Consider the following 13,364-nt stretch of genomic DNA (forward strand, 5'->3'; position numbering starts at 1 on the left):
GCCTTTCCAGATGTGCAAGCTGCCCATTCCATATACACTAATGCACACCCGTACCATCAGAGATGCAGGCTTTTGAACGGAGTGCTGATAAGCTGGAAAGTTGTCTGGAGGACATGACACCCATGGTTGCCAAAAAGAATGTCAAATTTGGTTTCGATTGACAACAGAACAATTGCCACTTTTCAAAAGACCAATTTTCAATATTTGATCCAGAGAAGACGGCAGCATTGCTGAATCACAGAACAAATAACTCTTGCACTTCCACTAGTAATAGAGAAATTAGAACTGTTGCTAACACCTTAATGTGTCCCCACATTCACCACGAATATCAAAGAAAAATAGTGTCAAAAGACATCACTGCGTCACGTCTAGAATTGGGTTCTTCTTTGCACAATCAAGCCTTAACCTTGCATATTTGGATGACTATGTTCACAGGCAGTGACTTTTGAAAGTATTCCTGAGCCCATGCAGTGATGTCCATCAGATTTATGCCTGCTTTTAATGCAGTGGTGCCTGAGTGCTTGAAGATAATGGGGATCCAATATTGCGTTTCGGTCTTGTCCCTTGCTCACAGAGATTTCGCCAGATTCTCAGAACCTTTTGATGATACTATGTACTGTAGATGAGGATATATTTAAAGTAGCTGGCAATTTTACATTGAGGAACATTATACTGAGTACTCTTCAACATCTTTTACATGTGGTTTTTCAAAAATTAGTGACCCTCTGCCGATCTTTATATCTGAGACACTCTGACTCTCTAAGATGCTTTTTTTTATACCCAATTAGGTTACTGATCTGTTGCCAATTACCCTAATTAGTTGCAAAATGTTCTTCCAGCGCTTCCGTTTTCGTATTGCTTTGGCAGCATGTTGTTGCCCTGCCCAAACTTTGAGACATGTTGTTGCCATATATTTCAAAATTACCTTATTTTTTCATAAAACAGTGCTTTTTCTTGTTTTTGTTGCATGTTTGTTTAATGTCTCAGACTCCTCCCATCACAGACCCCTCATTTTATATCACAATCCTGTTCTTACATCAGTGTCCTCAGTCTCCCACTTCACATAAGTTTCCCCTTCACATCACCCCCCCCCCCCTTTACATCACCTTCAGCAGCACTGCCCATCTTCACATCACATTTCCCCACCCACAGCACTGCCCCCTTCAAATCTTCCTCCTCAGCACTGCTACCCTTTACGTCTAACCCACAGCATTGCACCCCTTTACATCTCTCCCCCACAGCACTGCCCTCCTTTCACATCACATCTCCCCACCAGAACTTGTCCCCCTTCACATCACCCTTCCCCACAGCAGTGCTCCCCTTTCACTTCACCCTCCCCCACCACAATGTGCTCTTCCCCCCTTAATTTCACCCCCCCACACACAGCACAGCCCCCTTAACGTCACCACTTGTTTCCCTCACACCTTCACAGCCATGTCCTCTTGCCCATGGTCTCCAACCTTAAAAAGTTCGAGAGTGGGAGACACAACCACACTGGATGGAGGGCGGGAAATGCCAGAGTTAAATTTTCACATTAGGCTGGTGATTGGTTGCTAGGACAGCCTGCCATCCTAGCAACCAGTCACCTGCTAGTTAACCAGGAAAAGGTAACTCATGCACCTCCCGCCCTTGTCGCATTATGCTCCTTGAAACAATCAGAGCAGCCTGTATTTTTCCTGAGGTTACCTGTAGGTTTTTCTTTGTATCCCAAATAATTCTTCTGGCAGTTGTGGCTGCAATCTTTCTTGGTCTACCTGACCTTTGCTTGGTATCAAGAGATCCCCAAATTTTCCACTTCATAATAAGTGATTGAACAGTACTGACTGGCATATTCAAGCCTTTAGATATCTTTTTATATCCTTTACCATCTTTATAAAGTTCCATTACCTTGTTACGCAGGTCTTTGGACAGTTCTTTTCTGCTCCCCGTGGCTCCGTATCTAGCCAGTGCATCCACGTGAGAGCTAACAAACTCATTGACTATTTATATAAATGACGCTAATTGCAATTTAAAATTAAAACAGATGTGAGAAATCAAACCTTGAATTGCCACTTTAACCTGTGTGTGCGCCACATTGTGTGTTTGTACCAAGGCTAAACATTTCAGGGTTTGTAAACGTTTGATTAGACCAATTTGGGGGATTTCTATTATGATATAAAAAGGAGCCAAACAATGATGTGATAATAAATGGCTTCATATGAGCATTATCTATAAACGAAAACTGTTTTTTGAGCATGGTCATATTTTCAATATCAATACCAAAATACACTAAATTACCAAAATATTGGGATACCTGCCTTTACACGCACATGAACTTTAAAGGCATCCCAGTCTTAAGCCTCGTACACACACAACGATTGTTGGCCGTGAATTTTCGGCCAACGTCCGATTGTCGGCTTGTTAGTATGATGATTCCGACAACCGACTGCGACTTTTCGGCCGAACAAAATCTGGTGTGCATGCTATAAAATTTTTGTTGGCCGTCACCAATGGCCGATTTTTCATCAGTCAGTACAGATTTCGGCAGACAAACATCAGATGAGCAAGACTGGGCATGCTCAGAGAAGAAAAAACACACGGAAAATTAACCAGCACATGACATCACTTCTGAAGTTGGTTGTTGTTGGCCGAGAAAATTTGTGTGCAGTCTAGAGCACATTTCAACCAACACAACAACACTGGACAAAAGACGGACGATCGGTCGGCCAACAATCGGTGCGTGTGTACGAGGCATTAGTCTGCAGCGTTCAATATTGAGTCGGCCCACCCTTTTCAGCTATAACAGCTTCAACTCCTCTGGGAAGCCTGTCCACAAGGCTTAGGAGAGTGTCTATGGGAATGTTTGACCATTCTTTCAGAAGTGCATTTGTGAGGTCAGGCATGATGTTGGACAAGAAGGCCTGGCTCACAGTCTCTACTCAAATTCATCCCAAAGGTGTTCTATCAAATTCAGGTCAGTACTCTGTGCAGGCCAGTCAAGTTCCTTCTCCCTAAACCCGCTCATCCATGTCTTTATGTCTGACAGAGCATAGTGACAGAGAGATGAGCTCATCTGAGTGCTGCTTCTCCTTTCACAGGCTCAGTCAGGTAAGGACAGTCCAATCAGAGAAGTAGGTTCAATGATTCTGGTCATGACCAAGCACACCTAGTGGCAGAAAAAAAAATTGTAGGAGAGCGTTCTGGATTAAAAGTAAAGATTGCAAAAGCTGCTTTTTTTTTTTTTAGACATTAATGGCTGTGTGTTGAGTTATTTTGAGGGGACAGCAAATTTACACTGTTATACAAGCTGTACACTCACTACTTTACATTGTAGAAAAGTGTCATTTCTTCAGTGTTGTCACATGAAAAGATATAATAAAATATTTACAAAAATTTGAGGAGTGTACTCACTTTTGTGAGATTATATAAAGTTTTGGGTGAGTGCGAAAAATATATATTTTTATACATGCTAAAATCCTATGCTTTAAAATTGAGAGGCCATTTTCTCATGCCTGACATGCATTTCAAGGTGTTTGAGGTACGTTTGTAGCGTCATTATTCAGGACCGCTGTCCTTTTAACCAAGGGTAAAGCAAAATCACTAACTTCTTTCTATTTTTTTTTTTCTTCAAACCTCAGAGTGATCTTGTTGCTGAATTGTCTGGTTCATCAAATCGTATTATGCTAAAAAGTTACACAATGCACCTAGAGGTATGCTAGTGTTGGCTTGTGCCTGGTTTGGGTGTGCAGTGTTTTACACAGTAAAAGCTGTCTTCCATTAAGCATGACCTGTGTGATATCTGAAATGCAGATCTCTGTGGCATGTAAGATCTACTTAAAAGAATCCTGCACTGAGAGAAATAGATCAGATGCCATTGTTTACTTCTCATATTGAAAATGCTGCCTTTCTTTACTGCTGATCTAGTTTTAACACTCACTAGAATTTCACTTGCTGACCAAAAGTAGTTAAAGCGTAACTCCACTTTTGTTAAAAAAAAAAAAAAAAAACACATCCCCTTTGGGTGATCTAAGTACATTACAAGGATTTGAACAAACGTTGTTGCAGATTCCTACCTTTGTTATTCTGAAGAAATTACTCTGTGCCCCTGTGCTGAGTATAATGGGAGTGATTTCATAATTATCAATCAGTAGCAGCTGCAGAGCACTAATGAGGAAATCTGCTGAGCCGGCATCCTTTTAGACGTTTTCCTATTCGGAGTCTCTCACCAAAAAAAAAAAAAATAAAAGGGATTTTTGACTTACAGTAAAATTCAATTTCTCTGATGTTCATTGATGGACACCGCTCCTGATCTTCTTAACCATTGGGTTATACTGTCCCCTACAGGAGTGGGACACTAGGCAGAAAAAAAAAGTCTGGCTACACCTATGGGCAGTCCCAGGGGATATACTCCCTCTCTCTGCTATAGGTACGTAGTTTTGTTACAAGCAGTGTCAGAAGAATTACAACTCCACCATATCAGGGACTCCAGCAATACCCGGCTCAGCCATGTCTAATTGTCCTGAGACTGCTTTGTCCTGTCCCATTTGGCCAGAATCTCCCTTTGCAGGGACCTCGTATGAAACTGTGCAAAAAGAACTGCCTCGAAGGTAGACACCATCAGGCCCTGCATCCGGAGGGATGACCATCTGCTGGACAGCAGGGAACTAACTACACCTGCAATTTTCAAGAGTCCAGAGTCAGACCTAGATAGTCCAGCTTTGTGGACAGAGCCAGAGCAGACTTCTGAAAATTCAGAATACAGCCGAACTCCCCCAGAGTTCGTATGGTGATTTCCAGGTTTTCCACCAGAGCAGAAGGGGATTCCGCTCTCAGAAGGAGGTTGTCCAAATAGCCCAGTACTGCGATCCCCCGTTGGTGTAAGAACGCTAGCACCGGGGCTAACACTTTTGTGAAGACACAAGGAGCAGAGGCGAGCCCAAAAGATAACACCACAAACTGATAATGCTCCTCTCCCACAGCAAAGCGGAGGAAGCGCTGGAGACCGGCACATATTGGAATGTGAAGGTAAACATCCTTTATGTCGATAGAAGCAGGAAAATCCCCCTGATGCTGGGATGCCACCACCGTGGGAATGGACTCCATCCTGAACTTCTGCACCCGCACAAAGCAGTTCAGTGACTTGAGGTCCAGAATTGGACTCACCTTGCCTTCCTTCCTGGGAACTGTAAACAGGTTTGAGTAAAAACCCTGAAAATGTTCCAATGTCGGCACCGGGACAATCACCCCTTGAAGTAACAGGTCTTGTACCGCCCCAAACAGACCCTATAAGCAGTCCGGGGATGGGCGCAAGGTCCCTGGGGGAGGAAAAAACCATCTTATGAGCCGAGAAGGGGGGCCACATCTACAACGAGGGTCCATGCCCTTAGTAGCCTCCGGAAGACAGGTACTCTTTCCCCCCATGAGCCCTTTAATGATATCATCCAGGGTAGCTCCAAACAGGCGATCTCCTTAAAAGGGAAGATCAGTGAAGGCCTTTTTCGAAGTCTGGTTCGCAGACCAGCATTTGAGCCAAAAGACACGCTGCCGAAACAGAGAGCTGAGGCACTAGGGGAGTCGCATCCAAAGAGGCATCACAGATAAACTGCAGCCTCTGGACCAGCTGGTCAACCAGTTCAGCAAGGGTAGGGGGGAGCTGTTCTCCCTCCAGGTCACAGCGTAAAAGCTTAGCGAGGGAAATAGACGGGTAAAGGGAACACCTTTGCCGATCTTGATTGCTTGTGAGTGCAAAGGGAACCAGTGCCTCAGTCGAATCCTCCATCTTTAGGTTCTCACGCACAAATACAATCAGAGCTTCCACTAGTGCTTTTTCGTGCGCGGTTGCAGATGTGGAGGAATCATCCTCTATATCTGAGAATTCCAGGCGCGTGGTCGCAGACCCAGCAGGGAGACCCACATCTGAGGCAGCCAAATCAGATTCAGGATCAGATGAGGCGGGGGGGCGCTTTTTGCTAGCCCGTCGCCCCAAAACCACTTCCACCCGGGACACATGGGACTCCAGGACCCCCGTCAGTACATCGATGGATGGCTAGGATCTGGAGGGCCCCACAGCCTCAGAGAGGGGATCAGGTGGGTAGATGTGCTTCAAAGACTCCATGAGTCACCAGGGGGACCCTTCAAAAAGTGTAAAACACTGCAAAGGGACAACCCCCACCAGACTGGCAGCACCACCCAGTCGCCAGTCACAAAGCACCAAGCGATCCTCAGCAGGGAGGGAGAGGACACCATCAGTCTCACCACCCAGCAGAAACAGGCACTCGCCGCCACCAGGATAATCTGCACTCCACCTACAGCAATCAGGAAGTGAAAGGATCCAGGAGTCAACACCAGGGGTCGAGGAGGGGTTCCAACTGCCAAAATTGCAGCCCACAGGGCTCCACGGTCATGGCCACTGCTATTTTCAATGGCAAACCACCACAAAATGGCCACCGGACTACACAAACATGGCCGCCGTGCATTGAGCACACAGGCTACAAGAAAATGGAGGCACCAGGAGGGTGTCACTTTTGACCTAGCGCGGAGCTGAGGTCTGCGCGTGCTCGCTGGCCAGACTGGGGAGACCACTGGATCTAGATTATCCAGCCCATCACCCAGTCGATTGTAGATCTCACAGAAAAGGAGAAAAAATTCTATCTCAAAAGAAAAATTTGCCAGGACCAGAGATGCCTGCAAGGAACTAGGTCCTTACTTCTAACTAGGCAGAAAAAACCTATAGCAGAGAGAGGGAGTATACTCAATGGTTAAGAAGATCAGGAGCTGTGTCTTGTCAATGTACGAAAGAGAAATTAAATTTTTGTTGCAGCGGATGCCTGAAATCTGACTTGTATCTTAGTGCAGACTTCTGGAAAAATCAGTGAGCCAATCACACAAGTAGGACATTATGTTACTGGGGTGTGTTCAGTAAACATTCTGTGTACAGAACACCTCCAGGTAGCCATATCGCATTGCATTTTCAGAAAACGAAAGCGGCTGCAGGATTGAAAAGGAAAAGGTATTTTTAAAAAAACATTCAATTACAATATGATTTGTGTCACAATTGTATACACTATATTATTTTTTTCTTTATTTGCACTTTTTTCCCCCACGAAAGTGGAGTTACCCTTTCACGGCATTTTTTTTTTTTCCCAGAAACTTTATTGGGTTTTTAAGTAAAATACACAATAAGGCAAAAGTTAGATAGTAAGAACTAGAACCATTATAAAGGGATCCATAGCAGGTACTATAAACATATGTAATTCACAATTTTGAGGGAAAGATAAAGTAAAAGGTAAAGAAGGAGAGGCATGACAGGGATGGGGGGGGGGGGGGGGTTTGAGAGAGAGGCAGGGGGCCTCCTGTTCACTGGGGTAGGTTGAAGAGAATACAGTGAAGTGGTCGGTTGTCCAGGATGTTAACATAGAGAGTCAACGATGATCCATTTGATTGAAGGTGGCCAGGGTCGGACTGGCCTACCGGGATACCAGGAAATTTCCTAGTAGGCTGGAAAGTTCCCCCTGCCCTGGGGCTACTAATTCATGTAAAAAAAAAAAAAATGGCTATGGCTGGCTCGGCATGCGCACTGCACATGCGCTGCCGCTCGGGAAAGCCCATATACATTCGGCTATTCCCGGGCAGATGGCGCATGCGCGGTGACGTGTTGGCACCATTTTTAAATGTAAGACGCCTCACCAAAAGGTAAGTGAGACTCCTCCGCAGCCCCTGCATCTCCTCAGCCCCTCAGTACCATCCTCAGCCCCTGCTGGCATGGTACAGGAGATGCAGTGCTGCGGGCATGGTACAGGAGATTCTCCTGTACCATGCCCGCAGCACTGCATCTCTTGCACTATGCCCGTAGCCCTGCATCTCCTGTACCATGCCAGCAGCCCCTGAATCTCCTGTACTATGGCCATAGCCCTGCATTTCCTGTACAATGCCCACAGCCCCTGCATCTCCTGTACCATGTCCACAGCGCCTGCACCATGTCCGAAGCCCCTGCATCCCCTGAACCATGCCCAGAACCCCTGCATCACCTGTACCATGCCCGCAGCCTCTGACATGTCCTCCTGTACTATGTCCCCAGCCTCTGACATGTCTTGTACCATGCCCACACAGCCTATGACCACCTCCTGTACCATGTCCGCACTTTTAACCGGAATTTGCTCATATATATAAAGCCCTATGCGCTTTCATATCTGTCTTATCTAAATATAATACACTCTTCAAATGTGCTTTAAAAATGCTTGGTTTTCCCTTTTATGAACAAGAAAATAATAGCATTATGCTGTTGGGCTGGTATAATAATGCTATGGGGCTGGTATGAAATTATTTTCAGGGCTGAATTTCATTCCCAGTCCTGCCCTGAAGGTGGCAAGATGGCAGTTGGGGGGTGGTGGTTTGGCATCTTGGGCTGTGAGTCAGTTTTGAGGTCAAGCCGATGAGTATCAAGGAGTAGGGTAGGATTCCATGAAAAGGGACCATTTGTTGATAAAATTGGTCAGATGCTTCTGGTTTGAGAACCGGAGATCTAATGTCTCCATTTTGCTTAAACTAAGTAAGTCGCATTTCACATCTTGTACAGTTGGAGGGGTGGGAGAGGTCCAGTGTTTAAGGATGGTTCTTCTGGCAGCCATGTAGTAAGGGGTCAGCCAACTTTTGTTTTGTTGAAATCTCTTGATCTGTTCTAAAGATCTTGTCAAAGGATCCCAATAGAAGGAGAAGTGGGTCTTTGTGGGGGTTGATTCCGGTTATCGATGCAACAAAGACTCCTACCTTGGACCAGAACCTCCAAATTAATAGGCAAGACCAAAATTTGTGGAAGAGGGAGGGCTTAGATGTTTTGCAAAATGGGCAAGTTGAGTGATTTGGCAAAGCTGTGTTAACCTGTGTATGGGATGTAACTTTGATGCAATATTTTGCATTGCTGCTCACGCCAGAATTCGTTTGTTACAAATGCACAGGTGGTTTTATATGCTGAGAGGATGATTTTGTGTATATTTTCATGTTGGAAGTCTTTGTACCATGTGGAGCAGGTGGAGGGCATCGTGTCAGGGTGAAGGATGGTGGACAGTTTGTTGTATATTTCTGAGATCTTGTGGATATTGTTCTCCAAAAGGGTATCCAGAATTAAAGGTTTAAAGAATCCTTGAGGGACAGGATTTGGCTTTAAAGCTTATTGCTTGGAGGGTGTAAAAAAAAGGTGTTTGTCAGGAAGATGAAATTCATCAAGAATTAGTTTAGATGTTAAGGACGTGTCCGATTCACGGCATATTAAAAGCAAGGTGCAATTATATCATCATGCCTTGCCCCCCTTTCACAAAGCATGGCCTTTACCTTACCTTGTCACCAGGACTGTATGAAAGAGGGTGATGTCAGGAATATTCTGCCGAGATCCTGGGAACATTGGGCAGCAATCCAGCACAGTGAAGGAGCTTCTTCTCATGAGATATGGAATCCTCATTGTTCAAAGAAACTCACCCGCAGAATGGTGTGATCACTCTCCCCTAGGCACTATAGAAGGCACTGCTACGAAATTAGCATTTTCAAAAAAAGGAAAGCCATAATGACGTACATATGTCTTTCATTTATGTCTTCATATAATATCCCAGCAACAGTTTTATATTTATACAGGGTTTCCATTGTTGAATGAAGCTCTGCTTGCAGTTAAAATAGAGTATGAGGGAAGGGTCTCAGCGAACAAGAGAACACTGAACACAAGCATTTTAGGTATTGCTGGGTTGCACTGCCTTTATGTACTATGGGTTGAAAATTCACAAAGGGTACCACCTACCCCAACATCTGTCCAATGAGCTGTGAGCAATAATTGCTCCCAGAAGTCTGTTCACATTTGTCTGCTTCCTCCAGTAAAGCACATACATTTTGCTACACAGAAATGCTTTTAAAGCAGAAATCACATTCTTTCCTTATGTGGTTAGTTGGCATCCATGCCCTGCATTGTAGGGCATCTTCAACATAAAACATGCCCTCTCCTCTCCACGTCGCCCCCAGTCTCTCTGAGCTCACCTGTTTGGGAGGGCAGATACTTCCTGTACAGCTCGGCCTATTAAGTTAACCCACTTTTTGCCCTGTCCCGGACAAACTCTCCATAGCTCATAAACACATTCAGTGATGTAAGCGTTAAAGGGCTCCTTTAAGGTGACTGCTCATACATAGGTTGTGTTTGTTTGTGTTACAGCAGCTCTGCCACTTTCCGAAAATAAAATAAAGTATTAGGCTGAGTTTATACTAATGCAAATTGGATGCGAGTTTCACCGCATCCAATTCGTATGACAGCAGACTGTGACCATCTCTCAATAGAGCCAGTTCACACAGCTCCGAGGCAGTCGGTGTCCGCATTAGAAAAAGGTCCTGTGCCTCTTTAGCTCAGTTTTAGGTGCAAATTCAGCCAAAAATTTGGACCAGAGTCTGCACAGTGTCATGTACACTTCGGTAAGATAGAACTAGCTTCTCCCTTTCATAATTTGAAGAATCCACCTGTTCTGCCTTTGACAACATGGCTTTCGCACCAACAGCTCTTTACAATGTTTTTTCAACCGCCCTTTACAAGCTGTGTCTACTGTAATACACAAACATGATTTCCTTTTTTTTAGGGAATATCTGACATAAAGATCTCTGGAATGGAGGCTCATACAAGTCATAACACCATGGTGGTCAGAAAGACAAGCCAAGGCCAGATCAGCCACAGTTTCTCCCAAAATTCTTTGTACCGCAGTGCCAGCCAGCTGATCTCCTCCCAGGATAAGAAGTCAATTTTGGAAGGCTCTATATGGGATAGTGTTATTCAAGGACATGATAGCGGGATGGTAAGTATATTGCAGACTTTTAAAGGAGATCTAAACCCAGGTTTCTCAGTGTGCTTGGTCCCATGATACACAGTGAAAAGCAGTAGAAACCATGTTTTGCAGCAATTTGAATTGTAGGTCTGACACCAAACATAGTCTGCATAAAGTTTGTATGGTCTTCCTGGACTCATCCAAGAGAAGAGTTAATGCAGGGGATTAGGATTACCTTGTACAAACGGTCCATATAGAAAACTTGATGTAAAGTTTAGCATAAAGGTCATTGCAAAAGACAAGGGAGCACTCTGTGCTCAGAGGGTAAAAGGCTTATATCCTCCTTGGAAATTATTCTTTATGGAAGGAGCTGTGGAAATGTTGAATAGTCTTCCACATGAACTGATGAATTGCTTTAAAATGGGCTGGATGTGTTTCTAATTGCAAAAATTATAATCGTAGACAGTTGACCCTATGGCAATCTAGTGGCCTTTGGGGATCAGGAAGAATCGTTTAAGTATATTGGATCATGCTCTATAGCAGGGGTCTTCAAACTATGGCCCTCCAGTTGTTCAGGAACTACAATTCCCCTCATGTCTATGAATGTCAGGGTTTTACAATGCCTCATGGGATGTGTAGTTCCAACAGCTGGAGGGCCGTAGTTTGAGGATCCCTGCTCTATAGTGTTTTTCTTTCTTTTTTTGCCATCATCTTGATCTACTGTGGGTTTAGGGTTCTGCCGATGCAAGATTTTTTTTTTCTTTTGGTTCAATTTGACGGAATAAGCATTTTTTTTTTTTTTTTTTAAAAAGTGTAAGTTTAACAATCCAGAAACATACTGGTAGGTATAATACCGGCAGTATTCTCTTACCCTGCCATGGCTGGTCCCATGCCCACGCAAAAAATAAGACTGGTGCAAAGCCATTGACCTGGCCCTGTAAAAAGCAAACATCCACTATAGAAACAGCAGAATTGTTGCCTAATGTCTTTATTACACAAAAAGAACCCTAGGTCTAGGGGGATCCTGTCACTAGGTACCAATTGCTAAAAATCTTACTGAAAAACTACTACTGTTTCTGTTCTGCTGGGAAAATAGCTCCTCCTGTTGATTCTGACACCCATAAAATTGGAAGTGATGGTTCACAAATGGGAACACAGCAATAAAGACTCTAAAGAAACCATCTAAAACTAAAAAAGAAAAACAATAAAGCTTTGACCCACAAACCATTATACGCATACCATTTTAAATCTTATTGTTTTGGGTGTTTTTTCTGTTTAGGATGTGGATGATGAAGATCTCGTCAGTACCATAAAAAGCTTCAGTACAGTAACCAAGCAACACACAGGCTTCACCGATACACCTTTATAACACTGAGAGAACCAATGAGCCAGAGAGATGAAGATGCCTTCATTGTTATACCACGATGATATGAAGGTAACCAAAAACCAACCGAGGATTTAGAAGACAGGCAGAGCCCTGAAACACCCTGGTGGTGAAGACAGATGGAGGAGCACTAGTGATGTCATAGCATCTGAACTGTAGACTGTGCACTCATGTCCGGCGCTGGCCATGAACTGCTAGTGGTGGTCTGTCCTTTGTCTGGGGTATAAGCAAATGGTTGGCTTCCTGTTAACTTGTGAGGGTATTTAAGTATGTGTATTTATTGTAATAAAAAATCTGGGCTGCTTGAGCTTGATGATGTTTTTTTATACCACTATATGTAATAACCCTCCGTTTCCCGTCTACCAGCATTAACTTATCAGTGATCAGCTCTCAGAGTTTGAGCATTGGCCCTCAAAAGACCACTCAGGCTGTGGATGCTTTCTGAAGAAAACTAGCTTTGCAAACCTTTTGTTTTGATGCACCTGAAGTGTGTTAAGCAGATTGAAACTGAAAGTTCAGTAGTCTTTAAAGTGATACTAAAGTCTATTTTTTTTTAGGTAAAAATAACAGACGTTATACTTATCTCCTCTGTGCAGTTGGTTTTGCACAGAGTAGCCCTGAACGTCCTCTTCAGCGCTCCTAGCCCCTCCCTCCTGTTGAGTGCCCCCACAGCTTGCTATGGGGGCACTCGACCTGAGCCGTAGCTTCCTGTGTCCATTCAGACACAGAGCCGCTGCCCCACCCCCTTTCTTCCTCATTGGTTCACTAACTTTGATTGACAACAGGGAAAGCTAATGATGCCATGCTGCGGTCTCAGACAATGAGGAGGTGAGTCATGGACAGCTAAGCCTCTTGTGCAACATCGCTGGATCTAGATGGGGCTCAGTTATTAGGGGGGCTGATGCACAGTGAAGTTTTTTCTCTTAATGCATTAAGATAAAAAAAAACCCTTCTGCCTTTTCAACCACTTTAAGAAATACACTTATGTACTGTGGAACATGTTCCAAGCTTTTTTTTTTTTTCTTCAGAAGTTGAAATTATAGTTTTCCTACACGGTATAACATTATCACTACATTCCTCCATTTATCCTGTATTAATCTGACCTGACACACACACACACACTGAGAAAAGCTCCTGAGTTTCAGCTACTGGTCAATCATATCTGTTCACATATGGATGGCTTTTTATTTGGGGGGGGGGTCACAATATGCAGG

At 44.1% G+C, this 13,364-nt stretch overlaps 1 protein-coding gene across 1 annotated transcript in view; it reads left to right on the forward strand.

Annotated features, from left to right (window-relative positions):
• The window catches only part of USH2A (usherin), a gene marked incomplete at its 5' end in the record, with an annotated part of 1,334,617 nt that extends 1,322,387 nt beyond the window's left edge, over positions 1-12,230 (forward strand). Inside the window, 3 exons of the mRNA XM_082250984.1 lie at positions 3,618-3,689; positions 10,584-10,796; positions 12,046-12,230. Coding sequence (XP_082107110.1) covers positions 3,618-3,689; positions 10,584-10,796; positions 12,046-12,135 — 375 coding nt within the window. The 3' untranslated portion in view covers positions 12,136-12,230. The remainder of the gene's footprint in view (positions 1-3,617; positions 3,690-10,583; positions 10,797-12,045) is intronic.
• Positions 12,231-13,364: the final 1,134 nt, after the last annotated feature.

Source organism: Pelophylax lessonae (genome assembly GCF_965119305.1).
Source record: "Pelophylax lessonae genome assembly, chromosome: 3".
NCBI classification, from domain to species: Eukaryota; Metazoa; Chordata; class Amphibia; order Anura; family Ranidae; genus Pelophylax; species Pelophylax lessonae.